This window comes from Phascolarctos cinereus, unplaced genomic scaffold, assembly GCF_003287225.1.
Source record: "Phascolarctos cinereus isolate Bilbo 61053 unplaced genomic scaffold, phaCin_HiC Scaffold_5;HRSCAF=322, whole genome shotgun sequence".
Classification (NCBI taxonomy): Eukaryota; Metazoa; Chordata; class Mammalia; order Diprotodontia; family Phascolarctidae; genus Phascolarctos; species Phascolarctos cinereus.
This window is the reverse complement of record NW_027555958.1, coordinates 154,921,612-154,945,733: the sequence shown is the minus strand read 5'-3', so window position 1 is coordinate 154,945,733 and position 24,122 is coordinate 154,921,612. Positions and strand designations below refer to the sequence as shown.

The following is a 24,122-nucleotide window of genomic DNA, read 5'->3' as shown; positions in this document are numbered from 1 at the left end:
AAAATGTTTGCAAACCTTAAAGTACTTTGGAAATGCTATTATTTTTTAATTGTTCTTAAAGGCCCATTTCTCATAGTCTCCATTCACCAGAAGCACAGGGCATATTTCTCAAGCCCTCTCCCTGGGTCCTGTTCTGTGCTGAAATCTCCTCCTTCTTACTGTATGTTCAGCATCTTAGCAATCAACTGGTGGGAAGGAGACCCCTGATCTTGTTTTCCTCTCTGCATCCAGCAAGTACTGACTGACATAGACTGGGAGTACATGAATTCTATTCTATTCTACTCTAGAACAGGAATATTAAAAGAGCAGGAGAGGACAAGTGCCTAAATCTGAGTTAGAGAGAACATTTTGAGGAGAAATTTAATTTAATCCAACAAATGGAGATATGAGGCAAAAATGAAAAACAATACCTGTCTCAAAGAGATTGCATTTTACCAGGGGAATACAACATGTCCACAGATCATTAAATACAAGATGATTTGAAGAGGAAGAGAGTACCCAGCAATTAGAAGGAACAGGAAAGATTCCCTATAGGAGATGACCACTGAAGGAGCAAGGCAGTGCAGTGGATATAGACTTGGAATCAGGAAGACAAAGTTAAATCTGCCTCGGATAATTATTAGCTGTATGTGATCTCTAGATAAGTCATTTATCCTCTTCAGCCTCAGTTTCCTCAGCTATAAAATGAGGATAATAATGGCATCAATCTCCACAGCATTGCTGTGGGGATCAAATGAAATAACATGTTATTTGCATACCTTTATGTGCTGCATAAATAGCAGCTATTAGTTAGCCTTAATTAAGAACTAGGGATTCTAAGAGGCAGAGATAGACACAGGAGGAATTGGGGAAACAGCCTGGACAAAGTATCGAGGTGAAAGAATTCAGCAAAAAGCAAATAGGTCAGTTTGCCTAGAATATAGAGTATGTCAAGGGGAGTTGTGTGAAATAAGATTTTTGAAAAGTTCACTGGAATCATATTGTGGAGTGTTGAAATGCCAGCCTCTAGTTTACCCTTGAGACAGTAAGTGGCCACTAAAGATTTTTGAGCAGGGGAATGAAGATGGTTGAATCCACGGTCAGCTTTGTTAAATCCCAGAGAGATCTGGAAGAATAAAGCTAAAGAGGAGGGTGGTTGCATTGCAGTTGTCTGTGAAATCCCCTCAGATCGTGTGTAATTCTGCAGCTCAGTACCCTTGTTTCTTGCAGATCTTTCTGGGTGAGTTCTGTAGATTAGTGGTGTGGCAAGTTATGTTTTTGCAAGGTTTTAACACTCTATGGATTTTAATCCACTTGGCATTTCTAAAAAGTATCATAACCACAGTGTAATTACAATAAAAATTATATTTCTCAAAATACTAAGTACCACAACTGAAGAAGTCATAGAGGAGTTACGGGATATGCTTCTAGGGCAGTATTTTGAGTGATGTCTCATTACTCTCCCTACAATTCCTATGAACTTTGCTTATTTTCAGCCTTCTCTGAGTGGAGTATTGGGGTGATCACCAGCAAAGTTCTAAAACAGATCACTAAACAGATGACTTGTAAACACTTTGTAAAGGAATCAGTGATCAATAATAATGAACGTAGGTTCACTAAGACCAAGTTTTGTTGAACTAACCTCATTCCTTTCTTTTTGGGGAGGAGAGGGGATAAAGTTATTAAACTGGTAGGTCTAAATAGAATATATCCAGATTTAAGCTAGACAATTTTGCAAAATCTCTCATGATATTCTTATGGGAGAATGTGGGCTAGATAATAATGCAGTTAGGTGGTTGAACAATTGTACCCAGAGACCGCTGAGAATGGAGTAATGTTAGCCTGGATGTTGTAGCCTAGCTATGTTTGTATCTTTGTCTGGTGAAGGGTTTTTTGGGGGTTTTTTGTTTTTTTTTCCCCATCAGTGACTTGTATAAAGATATAGAAGGTATTCTTATTAAACTTCCAAATGACAAAAAACTAGCAGAGATAGCTAATAAGTACAGTGCACAATGGAATCAAGGTTTTTAAAATGTCTTCATAGACTGGAATGGCACAATAACAAAAACAAAGCTGATAAGTTGAAATTTTATAAGCATTGTAAAGTCCTGTATTTGTGTATTGAAAATCATACAAACTGAGATTTGATTTGATTAGAATTAATAACAGGTTATATGGAAAAGACTTAGTGATTTTATTTCACTGCAAACTCAGAATGAGCCTGTGGTGTGATTTACCTTCTGAGACGTCCAGAGATTAGGAAGTAATAATCCCATAGTGCTTTGTACAAAACTGACCAAATCTAGCTACTGTTTTTAGCTCATTTAAGAATTGATTAACTGGAGCAGGTCCAGAGGAGAGTAACCATGAGGTGGAAAACCTGGAAACTATACCATGCAAGGAACTGTTGAAGGAACTAAGGACAGTGAACCTAGAAAAGGGAAGATTTAGAGAGGGTATGATACAGTCGTCAAATAATTGAAGAGGTATCTTGTGGAAGACTTGTTTTGCGTATCTTTAGAAAGCAGAACTAGGGCCTATGGTAGAAATTACAGAGCATGATGAATTTGGGTTAAATATAAAGAAGAAATTTCTAATAATCAAAGTTGTTAAAAATGGAATGGACTGACATATGAAAGTGTGAGCGTAGGAAGCATGAGCACTAGAATGGAATATCATGAATGTTCTAGTAGAGATTAGAGCCCATCTGCAAGGGAAGGCTTCTGTACAGGAGATTCCTGCTAGGGTTGGGGGAGAGATGACCTCTGAGGTAAGGACTACACCATGAAGTGGCATCATTGTTCTTGAAAAGTCGTAGGTCATCTTCATGTTAACATTCAAGTGTCTTTACCTTGCTATGCCCTGTATGATCAAGCCCATCATCTTACCCTACCAAGATCCCAGTCAGTCAGTCAACAAGCATGTATTAAGTGCCTAGCTGGTGCCAGGCACTGTGCTGAGCACCGGCAATATGAAGAAAGACCAAAAATAAAAGTCTGTCAAGGAAACCCATTCTAATGAGAGAAACAACATGAAAATAATCAGATATGTACAAGATATTATGCAGAGTGCATGGTAAATAATCTGAAAAAGAACTCCAGAATAGACAGATTACTGAGAATTTTAAAGAATCTTCCCTTATGTATTGGTTTCTATCTTTTCAAAAGTAGTCACATTATATGTTGTGAGCTGCCTATTTTCGGTTCATTATGACATAAAAATAATTAAAGATGAAATTTCTATGTTATATTCTAGATAAGATATAATGAAACATACACTTTTTGCTGGTATAAGGTTATTAGGCTGGTAAGTCTAGATAGAATGACCTAGATTTGAGGTATACATTTTGCAAAATCTCTCACAGCATTCTTATGGGAAAAAATGGGGAAGTGTATGCTAGAGTAAAATGCAGTTAGGTGGTTGAACAACTGTACCCAAAGAATGTTGATGAATGAATTGATGTTAGCCTAGATGTTGTAACCTATAGAGTTATGTCTTTATCTTTGATGAAGGAAGGTTTTTTCTTTTTTTGTTTGTTTGTTTTCCCCATTAAGGATCAGATGAAAACATGAGCTAATGTAGTGGGATACCATATAAATAGTGGCAAGAACATTAGCCTGTAAATCCTAATGATCTGGGTTCTAGTCCTGGCTTTGCCATTAATTTGCTGTGTAAACTGCATGAGTTACTTTCCCTTCTGGGAGTCAGTATCTTCTATAAAATTCAAATGAAGTGACCACTAAAATAATTTATTAAGCCCTTACTATGTGTTGGATACTGTGCTAAGCACTGGAGGACACAAAAACAAAAGTTAAACTATTCCTGCTCTCAAGGAGGTTACACCGTAATAGATGAAAGACAACATTTAAGTACAGCGTTTCCCCAAAATTTGCCGTTTTACTGCACTAACACTTTTGGGACACCTATACATAGGGCAGCTAGGTGGCGCAGTAGATAGAATGCTGGGGCAAGGAATCAAGAAGGCTCATTTCCTGAGTTCAAATTTGACCTCAGTCACTTACAAGCTGTGTGACCCTGGGCAAGTCACTTAATTCCATTTGCCTCAGTTTCTCGTCTGTAAAATAAGCTGGAGAAGGAAATGATAAATCATTCCAGTATCTTTGCCAAGAAAACTCCAAATGGGGTCACGAAGAGTCAGGCACATCTGAAAAATGACTGAACAGAAAGTGCATACATAATGTATACAAACTGCATACAAGGAGATTTAGGAAGGGAGATCCTTTCCAGCTCTAAAATCCTCTTCTGACACATCAGTTACAATTATTATTTTTGCTTTCGTTTTACCAGTTAAAAATTTAAAGTTGAGAGATTAGTCTCATTAGTTATTCATTAATGTCTATCATCTGCACATTTCATTTTAGACTGTGAACTAGCTAGTGAAGATTGAGATGATGAGATCACTATCTTCTTATGTAGTACAACGTCCTCTCATCCATCTACTCTTTTGAGCCTTAAAGCAACACCATAATATAGGAAATGTTTTTAATCTCTCTGGGCCAGGCTTCAGTTTTCTCATCTGGAAAATGGCATTGGACTAGCTAGTTTCTAAGTTTCTTTCCTTCTAGCTCTATATCATTGCTCCTCTAAGCCTATAATTTTTATTTGACAAACAAGGAAACTTAAGAGTTAGAAAAGTGAAGTGATTTTCCCAGGGTCAGACAGCTAGTTAGTACCAGTTCCATAGTATATAAACAGCAGAAATTGTGGTATTTGAAAATTGTTTCTGAAATATCTAGAATTCCAAAGAGATATTCCAAGCAAGCCTAAAACCTTTTGGGGTAGTGTACATGAAAGTGAGCACAAGTTTCAAATAACAATAATTACAGAATGGATTTATATAGGATTTTAGGATTACAAAACAAAGACTCTACCATCTGCTTAACCCTTTTCTATATGATTCATTAAGCAGACCACAAGCCCGAAGTCAGCAGAAATCATTGAGGTAACCTGAAGCCAGCGCTGATTGCTCAGTTTCTAATGTTCATTCAGTGCTTTCTTAGAGAGTTACCTGGCATTTTGGGGGCTTTCTGCTAGCAGCTCCTCTTGGCTAGCTCTGCTGGTGAAATAGGCATTCCTGTTTCCAGCAGGCTCTGAGGGCGCCTCTGGGGCTTCCTTCATTCTCACCAAACCTCTTCCACCAATGACTGTCATATTATCAAAGGATGTATTTATGGTCTACTTCAGGGATTCTTATCCTTCTCTGTATCACATTCTTCTTTGGTAATTTGGTGAAGCCTCTATACCCCTTCGGAGAAGAATGCTTTTAAATAATAGCAGGAAATGCTAAATTTCAGTTAGAGATTAGTGAAAATAAATATTTTATAATATATAATAAAACACATATTTATGTATTTATTATTTTTAAAGTTTTATAATAAAATATTTTTTATTTTTATAATAAAAATACATATTTCCTGTCCAAGTTCATGGACCCCTGAAATCTATCCACAGATCCATTGGGAGTATAAGGACTTTAGAGTAAGAACCCCTGGTGCCTGTGAAATTTTTGCAACCCTGTGACTTGGGCTTTAAAACTCTGATTGTGGATCTGTTTGCATTGCATTATTGTTTTTGCATCTTGTGCATAAATTAATTTGTATAGCTGTTGTTGTTGTTGTTTAAGCTGTTTTCTCTTTTGTTCTCAGTCACTTAGTGGGATTCCTTTGTTCACTCCACCACGTTGCCATTCTGATATCCAATGTACCTAAACTTCTTAAATGTGTTTAACAACTGGGAGATAGGGCATAAAGTTTAAATCAATTTGGAGCTGTGCAAAAACCTCAGTCGTAGAAAAAAAATTAAGCAGCACATTATATTTTTTTTATTTTTTATTTTTTTAAATTTTACTAATTTATTTTGATTTATCAACAATCACTTCCATATGCTTTTGAGTTGAAAATTTTTCTTCCCCTTCCTCCCCCCACCCTCCCCAAGACGGTGCATAATCTGATATAGGCTTTACATTTACATACCCATTAAACATATTTTCACATTAGTGAAGTTGTAAGTAAAAACTAAAACCAATAGGAGGAACCATCAGAAAGATGAAATAAAACTCAACAGAAGGTAAAAATAAGCAGCACATTATATTTTAAAACATTTGTTTTTTTGTTGTTTTGAGGGAAGGTAGTTGGCCTGTAGCTACAGTTTCATCTGGCCTCCACAAATTTACATGGCTGCTATTGTGTATGTTGTTTTTTTGGTCCTGCTGGTCCTTTTTTAAGAGTGTTTTGGGGCAGTATTCCCCAAACTGTAGGCCATGAAAACTGCAGGTTCTCTAAAACCACCCAAGGGGTTCCTCAAAGAAAAGAAAAATGGTCATGGCAGACCAGCTAACACAGCCTACCCTACTTTGCTGTCTGGGTCCATCTTGTCCAATGCATTCAACTGCTACAGGTGTTAAAAGGGGAGGGGCCATCTTTTCTTATACAGAAAAACATCAGAGAATGATTCACTCAATTGTGAAACTAGAAAGTTGATTATTATTGATTTAGAACCAATCATTAAACATAACAAATAACGTATACAATCATCAAAACCAAAAAAACTGAAGTTGAGAATCATCTTTAGGGCAACTGAAAGGCACATGATAGGAGGGAGCAGGCTGTAACACATTACAAACATGAGTGAAATAGTAAAAGTAGAGTAAAAGCTGTCATCAAAGGTATGTATTATCCAAAAAGAAGATGGACTGGTCCTGTAGCAAGAGTGAGGAGTAATGGATGAACTGCATGTGCTTTATTAGTAATCTTTTGATGTTAAGGGAACACAAGAAAGACACCTAGCATATCGGGTGAGTCGCTTGTGAATATGAAAAGGAAAACAAGCATTTATTAGGTGCGTACTGTGTGCCAAACACTGTGATAAGTTCTTTGCAGATATTATCTTTTTTTGATCCTCACAACAACTTGGGGAGCTAGGTGCTACTATTATTTCCATTTTACAGTTGAAGAAATGGGGACAGATGAAAATTAAGTGACTTGCCCAGTGTCACACAGCTAGTAAGTGTCTGAGGCTGTATTGGAACTCAGGTCTTCCTGACTCCAGACTGAGGCTTTTATCAGCTGTGCCACCCAGCTGCCTCAATAGTATTTTGAAGCAATCACTCCAATACTTGAAGACAGCTGTCCTGTCACACCATCTCCCTGTCTCTTTCAGACATCTCCACTTTGCTCAATTCTCCATTGCATAGTGCTCTGAATCCTTTTTTCTTGTGTTTATCTTTTTTCCATCCAAGCCTCTCTATCTACTCCTGCCATGTCTGTATTTTTCCTTATATCTCCCCCTTGGATCTTTTTCTTTCTCTTCACTTCAAATAGTTGCTGCTTCTTCTTTGATGTGGAATTGTTAAGTGTAGCTTTTTTTTTATTCTATTTCCTGAATAGAAGTTTATGTTCCTTGTTTTTAATTTTAAAACTGGATGTATAATCATAATATTTCAGAAGTGGAGGAAATGTTAGAAATTATTTCCTTCTTGGAAAAAAAATCACTACATTTTTTTTAATGGATAAAAGACTCTTGATCCCTCCTACTCCCATTCCCTCCTGAGACCTTCAATAGAACAGGTTTCCAGGTACTGCAGTGAAGAAGACCCTAAGGAGATCTGGCTAGTCATATCACATTTCATAAAATCGTAGGTTTAGAACCAGAAGGAGACTTTATAGATCATATAGTCCAACCTCCTTACTTTACAGATGAGGGAACTAAGACCCAAAGAGGTTAAATAAGTTGCCACAGATAATTAGTGGCAGAGCTGAGATTTGAATCCAAGTCTGGAGACTCCCAAGTCCAGTGCTGTACCCATTACACTATGTTGTCTGTTGATGGTGCCTTATTTTCCACACAACATAAATCAAGTAGGGAAGTAAATGACATATTAGCATGGTTTCATTTAGTCTACCTTACGCAGTCACCGTTGAGGATTTAATTGTAAAGTAAGAACAAGAATTGAAATTCACTGCTAGACCAGGTTACTGCAAGTGTTTTGAGCTGGAGAGGTTCTTCAGAATGCTGATGGCCTCATTTCTGAAGCACACATGTGTGACATCACCCAGGAGATGCTAAGCCAGAATAGTTCAATGCCTTTAGGTCTTTCTTTGTGTCTGCCTTTTTTAAATTTTCCTACAACTCTCTCTATTCCTCTCTTTCTGCTGCACCCTTTGGATTCTGGATTGAAGAAAAAGAAACCTCACATTTATAGGGAACCTACCTTCTTAAAATTTATATCATGGATACAGCAAGGATGTGTGCCAACCAGGCAGATGGCCCCCTACAAACCTTTTGTCCAGATTTAGGGCTTGCCAGTTTCTAACTAGGAGCTGTCCAGCTCTGCCAGGCCTGGAGACTGACTGAGTGGTTTCTGGCACCCTGGAATTTATACTGGATCTTATTTTTGTACTTGGAAGTACACAAAGCTAGTTGGCACCCTTTACAAATGGCCCTATCCAGGGTCAGATGATTCCTAGCATCTCTGAATAACTATATTAGTCAAAAATAACCGAGATGAGGATGCTTATAAAGGGATAATTCCTCTTGGGTTTAATGGCAATTCCTGTGGATAAATCAGTTACTCTGGCTTTTTCTATTTAGTATCCCCAGCCCCTCCTCCCTCTAAGGAGAAAGAATCAGACTGACACATATCTTTCTCTGACCCCTTCTTCCTTCTTTTTCTCCTTTAACTGGCTATGATATAAAACTGAAGCACATCTTCATTTTAAGCCACAAGGAAGAAAATAGATATTATACCAGAAATCTGTTTCATTGCAATCTTGGGTTTTATTTGGCAGCATAAGAGTTTAAAACTCTCACTGGATTCTGTTCTCTTATTCTTGCAATGCATTTTCTTTTTGCACCAAGGGCCTGAGAAATAGGAAAAAAAAAAAGAATGACTGGGAAAGCTAACATGCCATTTGGGAGCTTGGCAAGGACGGATACCCAACTCCAAGCCAGATTAATGGGCTGCAGCAAGACTTTTAATCTCTAAGTTTCTGGCACCTCTTTTGGGATGCTTCTGATGGTCTTAAGTAGTGGAATATCATTTAAAAATTAATTTAATCCACAAATTAAAATAAATACCCTATGGAACTCTTCTAGAGGGGGAGCTCATCAATATTTATTTAGAATTTACTGTGGGAACAAATAGGTAGAAAGACATATAAAGTATATATAAAGGTAGAAAAATATATAAAGTACTAAGCACTTAGGATATTCCAAGGACAGTGCTAAGCACTGAAAATACAGATATAAGCAAAAAAGGCATTTCCTATGCTCAAGGTGCTTATATGCTAATGGCGAAAGAGAACACATAACAGGGAAAGCTTGGGTTGGGGAGAGATGGGCAATGGGGCCAAAAGACTTCTGAGGTGGTGGAAAAATCCAGAGTGAGAAGTGGAGCTGAGAGTGAAGTAAGCATGGCCTTGGCATGTTGTGAAATGGCAGTCCAATCAAAGGAGAAGATAACAGAGAAGAGGCATCTTCTCCGTGATGAGAATATTGTTGATAAGGAGGTAGAAAAGGCTAAAGAGTGAGAGTGGCACAGTGTGCTGTGTCATCTGTGCCGGGTGTGGGAAATGCAAGGATGCTCCCTGAATTATAAGGGTTTCTCTGAACTAGTTGGAAATAAAGGTCATGCATATGAGAAGATAAATATCAGTGCTCGAGAGCATAACCTAAGGGGCCACCAAAGAGAAGACGTTGTTACAGTTCCCAACGGGCCAGGAATCATAGTGGTACAGTGTAGTAGTGGTGCCCAAATTTGTGTATGACTGCAAAGCTTAGAGTTATCCCACATAGAGCTTTCAGCATTTTGAGCCAGGCTCTTCCTAAAATTAGACAGGTTAGTTAAAACTGGGCCTTAGAATATAACCAATCCAATACCACTGAAGGTAAAATTCTGTGCCACCAGACGTGAAGGATAAATCATTACAGCAAAAGGAAGGGAAATGTTTTATAGTGAATGGTAGAGGGCTAAATGAAACTAGGGGTGAAGAACCTATGGCCTTGAGGCCACATGTGGCCCTCTAGGTCCTTGAGTGCGGTCCTTTGAATGAACCCAAATGAGGACCGAAAGGGCCACATGTGGTCTTGAGGCCACACGTTCTCCACCCCTGGGATAGACAGTCAATCAGTCACCAACCAATTATTAAGCTCCTCCAATGTGAGAGGCATTGTGCTAAGTGCTGGGGATAAGAAAGACAAAGGTGAAGCTGTCCCTGCCCTCAAGGAACTTGCATTCTAATAGGGAACACAACATGTACATAAACATGTGTATGCATGCATATATACTGAGAGAGACAGAGACAGACAGAGAGGGACAGAGATATAGAGGGGCAGAGAGATAAAGAGAGAGACAGAGAAAGACAGGGAGAGAGAAGAGTGGATATTCCTTTTATGTATTAATTAGATTCTATGACTACTTATAGTCTCTTCCAACCCTGAAATGCTATTGTTCTGTGGAGTATACAAAAGACATATATGCTTATGTCAAGCATATTTCAGGAAAAGGAGAAGAAAATTAAGATATTATCCCATTAATCTGCTTCAGTGCAATGTAAGCTGAAGAGGGTCTTCAAAATGCTGATGGCCACACTCTTAAAGCACAAATGAGTGACAACACAAAAAATTCTAGACCAGAATAGCTCAATATCTCTATTATCTTTCTTTATGTTTCTTTATTTTTTTCCCTATTTCTTTATTTCTCTACTTTCCTGAAAAGTTCATTGAATTCTAATTGGATATCCTGGATATCTTATTGAATGGCTATTATACATACATATATGTATGTGTGTGTGTGTGTGTGTGTGTGCACACACACACATATACTACTATATACACATACACATGTGTATATACATAACTTCACCACAAAAAACCAACAAATTTTGTGTGTAGTAACTGCAGTCACAAATAAAAAGGATGCATGTGCCCAGCGTGGAAAGTACTATTGAGCTTTCCAAACCACACAGCAGTGAATGGATTACAACACCACTAAGAGGGAAAACATAAGAACTTGGGCTTTCTTCTTTTTTTTCTTTTTTCTTTCTTTTTTTTTCAAGCCATCTTAAAATCAGTAGATGTTTATTTTCTATTTTTCTTTTGTTGATGTGGGCTAAGTTTACTGAGTGTTAAGCCAGTAGGTTTTTAAAAAAGTTTAGGGGCAGCTAGGTGGCAAAGTGGATAGAGCACTGGCCCTAGATTCAGGAGGACCTGAGTTCAAATCTAGCCTCAGACACATAATGCTTACTAGCTGTGTGACCCTGAGCAAGTCACTTAACCCCATTGCCTATCCTAAAAAAAAAAAAGTTTAATGAGCTAATAGAAACAATGAAATTAAACTTTATCAACAGTGTAACCTGTAGTATGATTTTTCAACAAGATTATTGAAGCTCTTGATTTAGTGAGGTTGAATTTTTAGGATGGTTTTTAACCTTGGAGATCCTGTATGCTCAAATGCAGATGAGCTTATTTTAACTTGGAATAAGACCTAAAATCACTTAGGTTAAACTGTTACAAATTGAAACAGTTACTAGATACATAGTTATGTTGGCCTGACTATAAAATATACCAGATCTTTAGATGCTTTTCACTTCCTTTTCATTGCCTTTTTTTAAAGTTTTTTTTTAATTCTGAAGTTAATACCAAATAAAATAAGTATTTTTCTATATGAAGTAGAACCCATGAGAATTATGCATGAAATCACAGCTCTTAACACACCTTGCTTTTTCTTTTAAATACATAATAAGTTTCATGTTACTTTCAAAATTGTCTTGATTATTTGTTTTCTTATGAACTTCCTTCTGTTTGCTTTTGTTCATTAAAAAAAATTCTTCAATAAACCTTTTTCCTAATTCTTTGTTATAAGTAGAGTTGCTATGATATTACACATATATAGTCATGAATCTATTTGGAGCTTATCTTGGAATAAATATAGTGGGAGATGGCAGTCCAGCCCTAATTTCTGCCACAGTGATTTATAGTTTTTCTAGCAGTTTTTGTTGAATAGCAGGACCATACATCAATAGTTGGGATGATTGGGTTTAACAGCTACAATGTTGTTATGCTTGTTTGCTTTTGTGTGTTGTGTTCCTAATCTGTTCCACTAATCATCTTTTCTATTTCTTAACCAGTAACAAGTAATTTTGATGAGCCTACTTTTAAGTATAGTTTGAAATCTGATACTTCCAGGCTAATATTCCTAATGAATATTGATCTAAAACATAAATAAATTTTAAATATAAATATTGCAAAAATTAAATAAAGTATTTAATTTTTTTGCATCAATGTTCATTAGGGATTTTGGCCTATCATTTTGTCTCTCCTTGGTTTGAGTACCAAGATCATACTTTATATCATAGAAGTTTGGTAGCATTCCCTCTTTTCTTATTTTTACAAATAATATATACAATATTGGAATTAATCATTCTTTTAGCATTCAACAGAATTCACTTGTACAACCATCTAGTCATGGGCTTTTTTCTTTAAGAGGTGCTTTATTGCCTGTTCTATTTCTTTTCCTAAAAATTGAGTTATTTGAATTCTCTATTTTTTATTCTGTTATCCTGGTTAAAATTTTTTTTTGTAAGTATTGAACTATTTCATTTGTCATCCATTTTGTTGTCATGTAATTTGGCAAAAAAAAATTTCCAATAATTTTCTTTATTTAATCTTCTCACATCTGTTCTCCTTTTTTGCTTTTGATACAGCCAGTTGGTTTTTAACATAATTGTTACTTTGCTTAACATCTTTTTTATTTATTTTCCCAGATCCTTCATATATATATGTATTTTACAGTGCCTAAATATTCTAGCATTTTGTAGTAAAGATCTGAATTTATGCATTAGTAAACTGGATAGTTCAACACACATCTTTTTTCCCCCTTAAATGACATCAATTTTTTTTACTAGTTTATATTTGCATATTGTAATCAGCAAAGCATTAGATTGATTATTAAAAGTTGACTCTTGAGAAGAGTATCCATTTCCATCATAAATTCTAGTTTGAGTATTATATATTACTGCTTTCCTTTTTTAGAACTCAGATAACTGGAAAAGTGGAGTTATTCTCTAGGCATAATAAATATTCCTGATTTTTAAAAAATCTATATTCCTAGTTTTGCAGCAAGGACCCATACTTGTTTCGTATTCTTTTGTCTCTTCTTACTTATATCCAAACATCACCTTGAGCCATTTTCTCATATTTCTATTTCTTATACTTTCTGTTCTTTCCAAACTCTATTCCTTAGTCTTCTTTTAAAGATTATTATCCGTGTCTCAGTTCCCATCCCCTCATCTCTTTCTATATTCTCTCAGTTGATCTCCTGGGCTACCATGTGTTCAAAGTACAGACTCTATGTGGATAATTACAAAAACTATATATCCAATCCTCATCTCTAGCCTGAGATCCAGTACTCCAATTCCACACCACCAACTTCCTGATAGACATCTCCATGGGCATCTCAAACTTGACATATTCAAAATAGAGCTCATTATTTTCCCCCTCAAAATTGCAAATCCCTTTGCAGATGGAGACACAGGCAAATAGGGCAATGTTGGTACCACTGTGTTAAATTTAATCCTTAAAAAAATAAGCTTTATGTGCTAGAGTCACAGTTTTATAGACATTCCTCCTTTCCCACAGATAATCCTTTTTGTGTGGAAATGTTCATGCTTTCTGATGCTTATCAAGTTCATAATTTTAAAAATGGAAACCAATGGAGCAAAAAACAACCTATACCTCCTCTTAATTTCCCTATTCTTATTGAGGGTACCGCCATCTTTTCAGTCTACTCAGGTTTGCAAGCTTGGCGTCATCCTTTATCCAATCATTTGCTAAGTCTTATTGATTCTCCCTATATGAGATCACTCTAATTTGTCCCCTTTGTCCAATCACTAGTCCATCATACTAGTTCAGACTCTTATCTCTCACCCGGATTATTGCAATTGAATTAAAGCCAACTGATTGGGTTACCTGCCTCTAGTCTTTTCACTCACCAATATATCCTCCATATAGCTGCAAAAGTGATATTCCTTTAAAAAAATTGTGATTGATATGTTTGATTTTTACATTACAGACATTTACAGATTACCCCCACTCCATGAGTTATCTCTTGCAACAAAGAAAAACAATTAAGCAAAGCTAATAATACAGTGACCTCATCTGAAGGTGCATGCAACATTCCACATCTTTAGCATCCCCGACCTCTCTGTAATTTTTGTTCAATCACTAGAAATCTATTTTTTTCTCCTTCCCACTCTGATCCTTATCAAGCTGCACAAAAACTTAGGTGATCAGTGACACCTCATAAAAAAGAAAAGAAAAATCAGTTCCTTGTTACAAATGTGCAATAGTGAAGCATTCCCTAATCGGCTGAATACAAAAATATATGTCTCATTTGGCACCTTAAAGCCATCGCTTCTCTCATGGATAGCATGTTTCGCCAGACCTCTGGAATTATGTATTGATCATAGTTTAAAGTTGTTTGTTTTTACAATGTTATTGTATAAATTGTCCTGGTTCTGCTCATTTTAACTCATCATCAGTTTATAAAGTCTTCAGAACTGTTCATTTTTACAAATGAAAAAATAAAAACTGATTTTTCTGAAGCACAGTTCTGCCCAAGTCTTTGAAGTTTCAATGGCCCCTTATTAATCATTCAATCCACAAGTGTTCATCACGTGCTCCCTAGGTTCTAAGCACCTTGCTAAGTGCTGGGGATATGAAGAAAAAAGCAAACAAACAAAAAGTCCCTGTCTTCAAGGAGCTTATATTCTAATGGGGAGGGACAATGTATAAATAGCTAACACAATATAAAGAGTAATGGAGGTAGCTTTAAAGGGGAAGGCACTAGCAAGTGGGGGAATGGGGAAAATACCTGCAGAAGACTGGTCTTGAGCTGAGTCTTGAAGGAAGCTAGGAATTCTGAAGCAGAGGTGAAGAGGAAGAGCATTCCATGCATAGGAAACAGTCAAGGTAATAGCACGGAGACCGAAGATGAAGTTTTGTGATTGTGTCTGAGGAACAACACATAGACCAGTATGGTTGGATCATAGAGTGTGTACAGGGGAGTAATGTGTAATAAGTCTGGGAAGATAAGAAAGGGCCAGGATATGGAGAGTTTTAAATGCCAGAGGATTTAATGTTTGATCCTAGAGGATTAGACAGTCACTGGGGTTTGGATAGAGGAGTGATGTGGTCAGATATGTATTTTTAGGAAAATCACTTCAGCATCAGTGTGGAGGATGATTTGGTATGATGTGAAACGTTAGGCAGGGAGTTCATTTAGAAAGTTATTTCAACAATTCAGGAAAGAGGTGATGAAAGCGCAATGCAGCCCCCCACACCCCCGTTGGCATTTTCCCTGGCTTTCTCTTACTCCTAGAATTCTCACCTCTGCCTCCTAGCTTCCTTCAAGTCTCAGCTGAAATCCCACTTTCTGCAGGAAGCCTTTCCTGGAGCTCCTTAAAGTTAGTGCCTTCTCAATGAGATTATCTTCAGTTTTCTTCTTTCTTCCTTTCTTTTTCTTTCTTTCTTCATCCACATATATGTATATGCATGTATATAAACATATATGTGTGTATTTATCTTGTTTGTGCAGGCAGCTAGGTGGTGCAGTAGATGGAACTCTGTCTGGGCCAGGAGTCAGGAAGACTGAGCTCAAATCTGGCCTCAGACATTTAGCAGCTTTGTGATCCTGAGCAAATCACTTAACCCTGCTTGCCCCAGTTTCCTCATCTGTAAAATGAGCTGGAGAAGGAAATGGCGAACCACTGCAGTGTCTCTGCCAAGAAAACCCCAGATGGGATCATGAAGAGTCAGACATGACTGAAAAACGGCTAAACAAAAACAATATCAATCTTGTTTGTACAGTTGATTTCAAGATTCCCCCCCCACCCCTTCCATTGGACTGAGTTAAGAATAAGGACTATTTTTTTGCCTTTCTTTGTATCCCCAGTACTTATACAGGGCCTGGCATATAATAGGCATTTAATAAATGCTTTTTGACTTGACATAAATTGGAGTGATGGCTTCTTGAATTGACTTTAATAACTGTAGGAAAAAAAGAAAAAAAATTGGGAGTGGGGGAGGGAGGAGCATTTAAAGCCTTTCACTATCTGGCCCCTACATATCTCTCCAGGCTAATTCATAGCTGCAGTTTTATAGCTGGAAAGGGCCTTGCCCACCTAGCCAAATATCCTTATTTTACTGCTGAAAAAAAAAAAACAAACCAAAACCCAACAATAAACAAACAGGGCCAGAGAAGATAAGGGACTTGTCCAAGATCACACAGATAGCATTGGCAGAGCTAGGATTTGACTGCAGGTCCTCTGAATTCCAATACAGCATTTTTTTTCACTGTTATTTCCCCATTCATGCCAGGCACTGTACTAGACGCTAGACATGGAAAGACAAGAAACAGCCCCTATTGTTCAAGAAGCTCTTAATCTTAATTCATCACTCCCCACCTTTAAACCTTGGTTCCTAGAATGCTCTTCTTCCTCATGTCTGCCTTTTGGCATCCCCTCCTCCCAGCTCCCTCTACCTTCAAGGCTCAGCTCAAATACCACCTCCTCTTTATTCCCCCTGTGGCCTGTGTTCCCCTTCACCCAAATTACTTTGTTGTTTGTTTGTTTGTTTGGTGTATGTTTTGTACATCTGTGTACAGTGTTAGTTTCTCCCCACTAGAATGTAAGTTCCATGAGGGCAGGGGCCTGTTCCTTTATGTGCCTTTTGTCTGAGTACATAGTAGGTGCTTGATAAAACGATTTGAATTGACTTGTATTTGGCCACATGTAGCTGAGAATGAAATGTAATTAACTCTCTCTAGTGTTGTTTTCTTCTTTGGCTTGGGAGTTTCTTCATTAACACTTAATGGTGTCGAAACCTCCGAAATATAACTTGGAGCTGAAGGGCGTCAGTACTGCTCTCTGCTCCACCAGGAAGGGGGAGGCGGGAGGAGGAAGATGGTATGGGTTACAGGGGAAGAAGAAGGAAAGAAAAAGAAGAAAACTTAGCTTGGAGATAAGTGTTTACTTTGGGGATGCCCCGTTACTGGTCAGGCTGAGTCTGGTCCGATAGCCTTCTCCTTCTCACTCCCCTTTTCCCCCCGCCCGCCCCCAGCTTTCAGCCTAAAGTCTGTGAGCTTTCCCCAAGGAAGGGTGGGCACACCTCCTTACGGGGAGGTGGCTCTGTTTCTCCATCTGCATCCTTTTCTCCCTTCCTGGCCCCGCCCCACCCTTCCTCTGGCACCCTGTCGCTTTCCCGCCATCTAGGAAGTTGCAAACTGTCTGATTGGAGACCTTATTTAAAACCACCTGGCTTCCGGGGGGACCTACCCCACCTTTCTCTTTACTCTTCTCTCCTCCCGCCTCTCCTCCCTTCCCAGCAATTTGCAGCCGTTGTGCTGCAGGCGGCTCAGGCTCAGGTTTCTTGCTTTCAGCCTGCACACGTGCAGGCTGTAGCCTGCATTTGCCCCGAAGTGCACACTCTCTTCTCGAGTCAGTCCCTCCCTACCTTGGGCAAGGTGGGGTCTTTGCTTTTCTTCAGGACCTAGAGTTCGCAGCTTCCCGGCCCTCTGCCACCCTTGGACCCCATTTGTCTCGCAGTTCGCTCCTGGAGTTGTGGCTCACTCGGGACCAGGTGACTCATTCCTCTTCTAAGGCCCTCAGGGATGCAGCTAAGCCCCCTACCCCTTTCCCTACCAATCCTGGAGAGGGAACGTAGAACTGAGGAGCCTGGAGTGCTACCCCTGGGCGCATGTGACCTTTTCCTGCCAGTTTTTTCTCTAGTCCTCTTGCCCACTTCCAGGAGGGCGTTGTGGGCGTGCCAACGTTACAGCCTCCTTTTCTCCGCCCCATAGGCCCACGCAGTCTTCTGCAAAGAGCCAATTTGTGCTTGCATTGAGGCCTCAGTAAAATATGAATTTGGTGGATCCAGAAAGCTAATGTTTGGGGTGAAAGCTTGCCTTGGGTTAGAATTGTTTTGGTCCGCTTCCCTGGAGAGAGATTGCATTTGTTTGTCTAGCTAGTAGTTAACAGTTGCTTAAGAAGCTCTAAGTTTATAGGTGGGGTGGAGGCTAGGTAGTTATTTCCAGAGTTTTTATCTTCCAATTACAGTTCACTGAATTAAAATGATTCCTATGTGTTAACCTTTGTAGAAGACTATGCAGTACTCCTAACCCCTACTCCTACCTTGAAAAAAATCTAAGATGATATTTAGATTATATTATTTTGGATGAGTTGACCTTGTTATTTTTCCTTACAAAAATGATTGGGAAGCATACAAATTATACTCAAATGAGATTTTGAAAAGTTTATGACATTTTAAAGAGTACATATTTGTAAAATGTCTCTCGCTTGTGGTGATGAGGCAGATTTAGGACAAAGTGCAGGTATTACATCTTTCTAGAGGAGATTACTGTATTTTAATAAAGTTTTTTTGGTTTTCAGTGATGTTATCAGAGAATGAAGTAAAGGGGTAATCCTTATATTAATTTCCCTCTCTGTCTCTTTCAGTCCAGAGCACAACCACCAGAAGAGAATAAAAGGAAACCAGTTTTGGGAAAACTTGGAAATCTGTTCACTGCTGGGAGAAAACGGAATACCAGGAATGGATCAGAGGGTTTCACAAACTCAGTTCCTAAATTAGTTTCTCCTTCTAAGCTGTCAGAAAGAGAGAAGGAAAAAAGTAAATCTGGCACTCAGCCGAGAAATACAGATGGGTCTGTAGCGAGCTCACCTACAGAAAAAACACATGAGCCAGAGAATGACCATGCAGAGTACCAGGGCCAAACAACCTCTCTTAACGCTGAGCTGTCATCTTGCTTGAGCAACAGTGAAACAGTGGCTGTACAACTCTGTGATGAAAGTGATTCATCCAAATTAGAAGCTTCAGAGCAAGAAAGAGACACTTTCCCAGATCTCACAGCTGTTGCCAAGGACCTGCCCTCCAAGCCAGAATATTCCTCTAGGCAAGAGAACTCAGAGATCCTTGCTCCCAGTTTGGAGAAACTTGTAGGCAGTAGTCACTCAACCGAGGAGGATAAAAGGTGTCTAACCAATGGCTCTCTGGAAGAGTCAGATAGCCATCCATCTGAAAACTCCTTCATCTTAACCAGCTTACCAAAAGAGCTGGGTGGAAATTGTCTACATAACTTGCAGACTGAGGGCACAGACGGTAAGCCTGAGTTCTCCCATGCAAAATCAAAGGCTGTGCCATGTGCTCCAGATTCCAAAGCCAACGAGCGCACACACCCAGCTAAAGTTTTAACTTTGGATATCTATCTGAGGAAGACTGAGGAGGTGTCCCCCGTGGATGAACCAGTGGTTGTGTCTGTTGTGGAAGAAGACTGCAGTGATCCCGAGGATATGGAAAAGCGGTCTAATGGCAGAAGGTCAGGGAGGAGGAGAAAATCTCAGAAATCAACTGACGCACCCAACGGAGATAAAGTTCCGGTTGAGACTGTAACAGGCGAAGACTCCGTATTTGCTGAGGATGCAGCACCAGCTGTGGTTGCAGAAAAAGTCTCTGGAGAGAAGAAAGTAAAATCGCCCCAGGCAGCAGCTGCAGCAGCTACAGCTGCTGTACCTGAAAGGAGTGCTTTGGGACCTGGCAACCCGGACTCCAGAGCAGGAGCTGCGCACCTGAAAGGACACCCGAGAGGAGACTGGGACAAAAGCAGGCAGTCCCAGCCCCCCACCACTTCCCCGACCAAAAGGAAGGGCAGAAACCGCCTGCCCGAAGCTGGCCCCCTCTCCCCTCCCGGAGGCTCCAAGAATCTAGGCAAAGATTCTCCTCCCAAAAAGCAGTCTGGGGCGGCCCCCGACGGCAATTCCGTTTGTGCACCCAAAGCGGCCGCCGGGGAAAAGTCAGCGGCAGATGTTGGACAGGGAAGTGAGAACGGGGAGGAGGGGGCAGCGGCTGCCAAGGTTATACCTCGGGAGCTCACGGTGAAGAGCAGCACATTGCTGCCCGAAATCCGCCCTGAGCACAAGAGAAGCTCTTTCCTTAACCACTTGGATGGCAGAGCAGAGGGGGGCAGAAACAGAGGAGAGCTAACGAGACTTCCAGCCAGCTCTGACCCTGACAACTGCAAACACAGAAACCACTTGGGTGCTGCCCGAGCAACAGTAACCACCAAAATTAATCTGTAAGTAACTGCGCAGTTGAGCTGGCCTCCTGCTGCTTCTCGAAGTGCGCTGCTTGTGAACGGAATAGTGGTGGGTGTGGGGGATTAAGTGAAGTGGAATGCCTTACACTTGGGGATAGTGAAGTGAATTTACATTTTACTTCTGTGACTTAAATTTAAATTTAAGGAAGTGATCTACTCCCCTTCCCCGCCCCCCCCCCCCAGGCCCTTCCCCACCCTGCGGGTCCCCCATTCCCCCCCCCCCCCGTAGTTAGAGTTGATTGCTGAAATGAGATAAGGTAGCCTAGCACGTCTTAAGATTTGTTTAGCAAACTAAAGTGCCATGATTTTTTTTGTTTGGTATATTGTTATTTTCTCTTGAGATTTCGATTCTTTGTGAATTTGTCCAAGATATGCTTTAGAGTTAGGCATTTTAAATCAGGCACACAGAAACAAAAGCACGTGAACTGCTTGACTGTTTACTCAGTCCTACACATTGCCAAGTACAGACAGGCTTCTTAAATCAATTACAACATTTTCCAGACTTAGTGAACACTGAAGGTAGGGTAAATTTGTATAACAAAGCTGATAATTCTTTTGGCTAATGAGTTCTCTCTATTTGACCTATAATTAAGAAGGCACAGAGCCTGTTTCCATTTGGTATATATTTCCTGAGTGCCTGCTATGTTCGATTCAGGGTCCTGGGGTTCAAAGTGAATCATATCTTAACCTTCTTTTATTACCATCTTGGAATAAAATTGCTTAGTCATTTCTCTCCCTCTTCAGTGTTAGAAGTCGTGGGCTATTTAGCCTGCAGGCAGGTTGAAAAATTATCTTCAATTACTAGATGAGAGATTTGTACCTATATCCTATTATTACTTACCCCTAAAAGAGTTGATGAGTAAAATCATAGAATTTGAGGGCTGGAAGAGACCTCAACACATACATAACTTCAAGATATAGGAGTGGGGACCCACCACCTCTGAAGGCAACACATTGTTAGGAAGTTTTTCCTGAAACCAAATCTAAATTGACATCTTAGCAACTTCTACCCATTGTCCTTGTTCTGACCCTCTCCTGCCTCTACTGAACATACAAGCCTAATCCCTCCTCTACATTGCTCCCGAACACAGTTATCACATTCCCCCATAGACAGAAATTAGGACTATTCTCTCCTAGCTTTGTTCACTCAGCACAACTGTGTTAAATATCTACTGCATAAATCCCTGTGCATTGGGAGTATGCAAAATCAGACACTTTGGGACAGATAATAGTGAGCATTTCTGTGATGGGATTGTGCTGGGTGCTAAGAATAGAAACATTAAAGTGAAATATTCCCAGCCCTCAAGTATTTTGCGTTCTATTAAGGAGATAGAGCATGTTTGTGGATAAATAAATGCAGTATGTAAACAAAATAAATATCGATTAATTTGAGAGGGATGCTAATAACTGAAGGGAATTAAGAACAGCCTCTTGAAGGAGGTGGTGCATGAGCTGAACCTTGAAGGGAGCTAGAGATTCTCAGAGGCAGATGTAAGGGTACAAACTCATGGAGGTGGGAGGGGGCAATATCATGGAAGGAGAGGCTTGTAGCAGATAGGCTTCAAGGAGTGAGTAACCTGTAATCGGCCTTCAAAGATAGCTAGGAGCCAGACTGGAAAGGGCCTGAAATGCCAAAGGGAAGTTTGTAGGTTTTTCCTAAAAAACAAAATAAACCAAGAAAGGGCCATTGAAGCTTCTGGTTAGACTTGGGCTTTAAGAATATCGATTTGGCAATCCTGTGGAGGATGAGAGGCTGGAAGCAAGGAGCATAAATAAGGGATCGATTGCATTAATTCAAGTGAGAAGTGGTCAGGACCTGAAAGAGCATGCTTGTGGTTTGAGTAGAGCAAGGGCCATTGAGGAGATAGAATGGTTCAAGACTTGTCAACCCCATTGAATATTTGGTGGAGGTAGAGAAGAAGGAAGTGAGGATGGCTTCTTGGTTGAACCTGCATAATTAGAAGAATGGTGGTGTCCTCTACAGAAATGTAGAAATGAAAAACAATAATTATGCAAGACAGTATTTGAATACTATAGATTAGAGGAGGGAGAGTTGCCCCTTAGGTGCTTTTGGAGCTGGGCCTTAAGAGATGATTGTGATCTAGAGAGGGAGACAGGATGGAGAGGCCATTGGGAATCAGATTTACTATAGCTAAAGGTCAGTGTTAGTGAAACTGAATGAGACCTCCAAAGTAGTACAAAAGAATAATCAACAATGAACATTTTTTAAAAGTCTGTTTTGAGTCATAACATTTCAATAAAGAAATATGATGCATATATTAAATAACGAAATGGTTGTCATTTACAGAAACTTGTTCTTCCTTCTTCCTCACTTCCCACATCCTGTTTCCAAGTACTATTGATTCTATTTCCACAGTCTATCTGACATCTCTTCTTTTTTCTCTTTTCAGGGAACCTACCCCCCACTGTAGTTTATACCATGCTACTGAATTTGAACCAAGGTTCACCTGCCAGTGATAACTACCAGTGTGACCTAGAGCATGTCAGTTAATTTCTCATGGCCTCAGTTTCTTCAGCTGAAAAAATGAGAAGGTTGGCCTAGGTTACCTCTAAGGTTTCTTCCAGCTCTAAATTCTAGGAGTCTGTGATCCCTTGGACCATTTTGAACATATTTTCTAGTTGCATTTTCCCCACCACACACAAAATCATAGTGCTTTCCTAAATGTTTTCCCCTGTATATATAATTCTTGGTGAGGCCATCGGAGTTAAGTGACTTGCCCAGGGTCACACAGGTAGTAAGTGTCAAGTGTCTGAGGCCCGATTTGAATTCAGGTCCTCCTGACTCCAAGACCAGAGCTCTATCCACTGGACCACCTACCTGCCTATACCCCTGTATATCTTTAATCCCTCCCCTCTTCCTCCTGGCTCCTTACCCTCAATTCATTTCAGTTACCTTTATTAAGTACCTATTATATGGAAGTCACTGAGCCAGGCCCTAGAGATAGAAAAATGAAAAGTGGCATAATGCCCGCCTTCCAGTAGTTTGCAGATTACTAGAAGGGTAATTAGACTCCTACACAAATCAATATGCTACTTGATGGAGCTATTGGAGTAGAAGAAGAAATCAAAAATAAGGGAAAGCTCTGTTTGAGCTGGGGATATTGGAGAAGGAAGCATCAGTGGAGCTGGGCCTTGAAGGAAGAGGAGGATTACCCAAGGAGGGAGTAGATCCAAGCAATGAGGGATAGCTAGGGATTAGTATTCTGGTATTCTGGCCGTGTGGGATACAGAATAGCTGAAGAAGAATGGTGTGAAATGAGACAGAAATGACATCGTCATAGAACTTCCTTAAGTGCCAGAGTGAGACTTTTGTATTTTGATCATAGAATACCACTGAAGATTTTTGAACAAAGTATTTCTTTGGCCAGACTTGTGCAATAATAATAATAGTAATAACAATAATAACTAGCATTTATGTAGCATTTTAAGGTTTGTAAAGTGCTTTACAAGTGTTATTTCATTTTATCCTCAAAAAAACCCTGGGGAAGTAGGTACTATGATTACCCTCATTTTACAGATGAGGAAACTAGGGCAGACAGAGGTTAAGTGTTTTGTGCAGGGCCTTATAGCAATTAAGTATCTGAGACCTGATCTGAAATCATCTTCTTGACTCCTGGCCCAGTCCTCTATATCCAGTCTTCTATTAGAAGAATATTTTGGGAGCTGTGGTGGGGAATGGGATTGGAGAAAGGAGGGGCAAGTCAGGGAGCCCAATTAAGAGGCTTTCTTTCTCCAAATTGCATGTTTGTTGATAACATTTGTTTTCATATCATCCTTTATCACTATATCCCTCTGTTCTCCTCCACCCAGAGAGTCATCCTTGGGGATAAGGAACTAGACCTGTGATTTCATTAGTATAGTGAACACCCATATGGTGAAACTCTCTCTACTAGGGGAGGTTAGCACCTTCCTGGTAGCTTATAAAAATAGTTACCTA

At 39.5% G+C, this 24,122-nt stretch overlaps 1 protein-coding gene across 1 annotated transcript in view; it reads left to right on the top strand.

Annotated features, from left to right (window-relative positions):
- Positions 1-24,122, top strand: part of CRYBG1 (crystallin beta-gamma domain containing 1) — a 274,835-nt gene that overhangs the window by 174,200 nt on the left and 76,513 nt on the right. Inside the window, 1 exon segment of the mRNA XM_020976947.2 lies at positions 18,510-20,143. Coding sequence (XP_020832606.2) covers positions 18,510-20,143 — 1,634 coding nt within the window.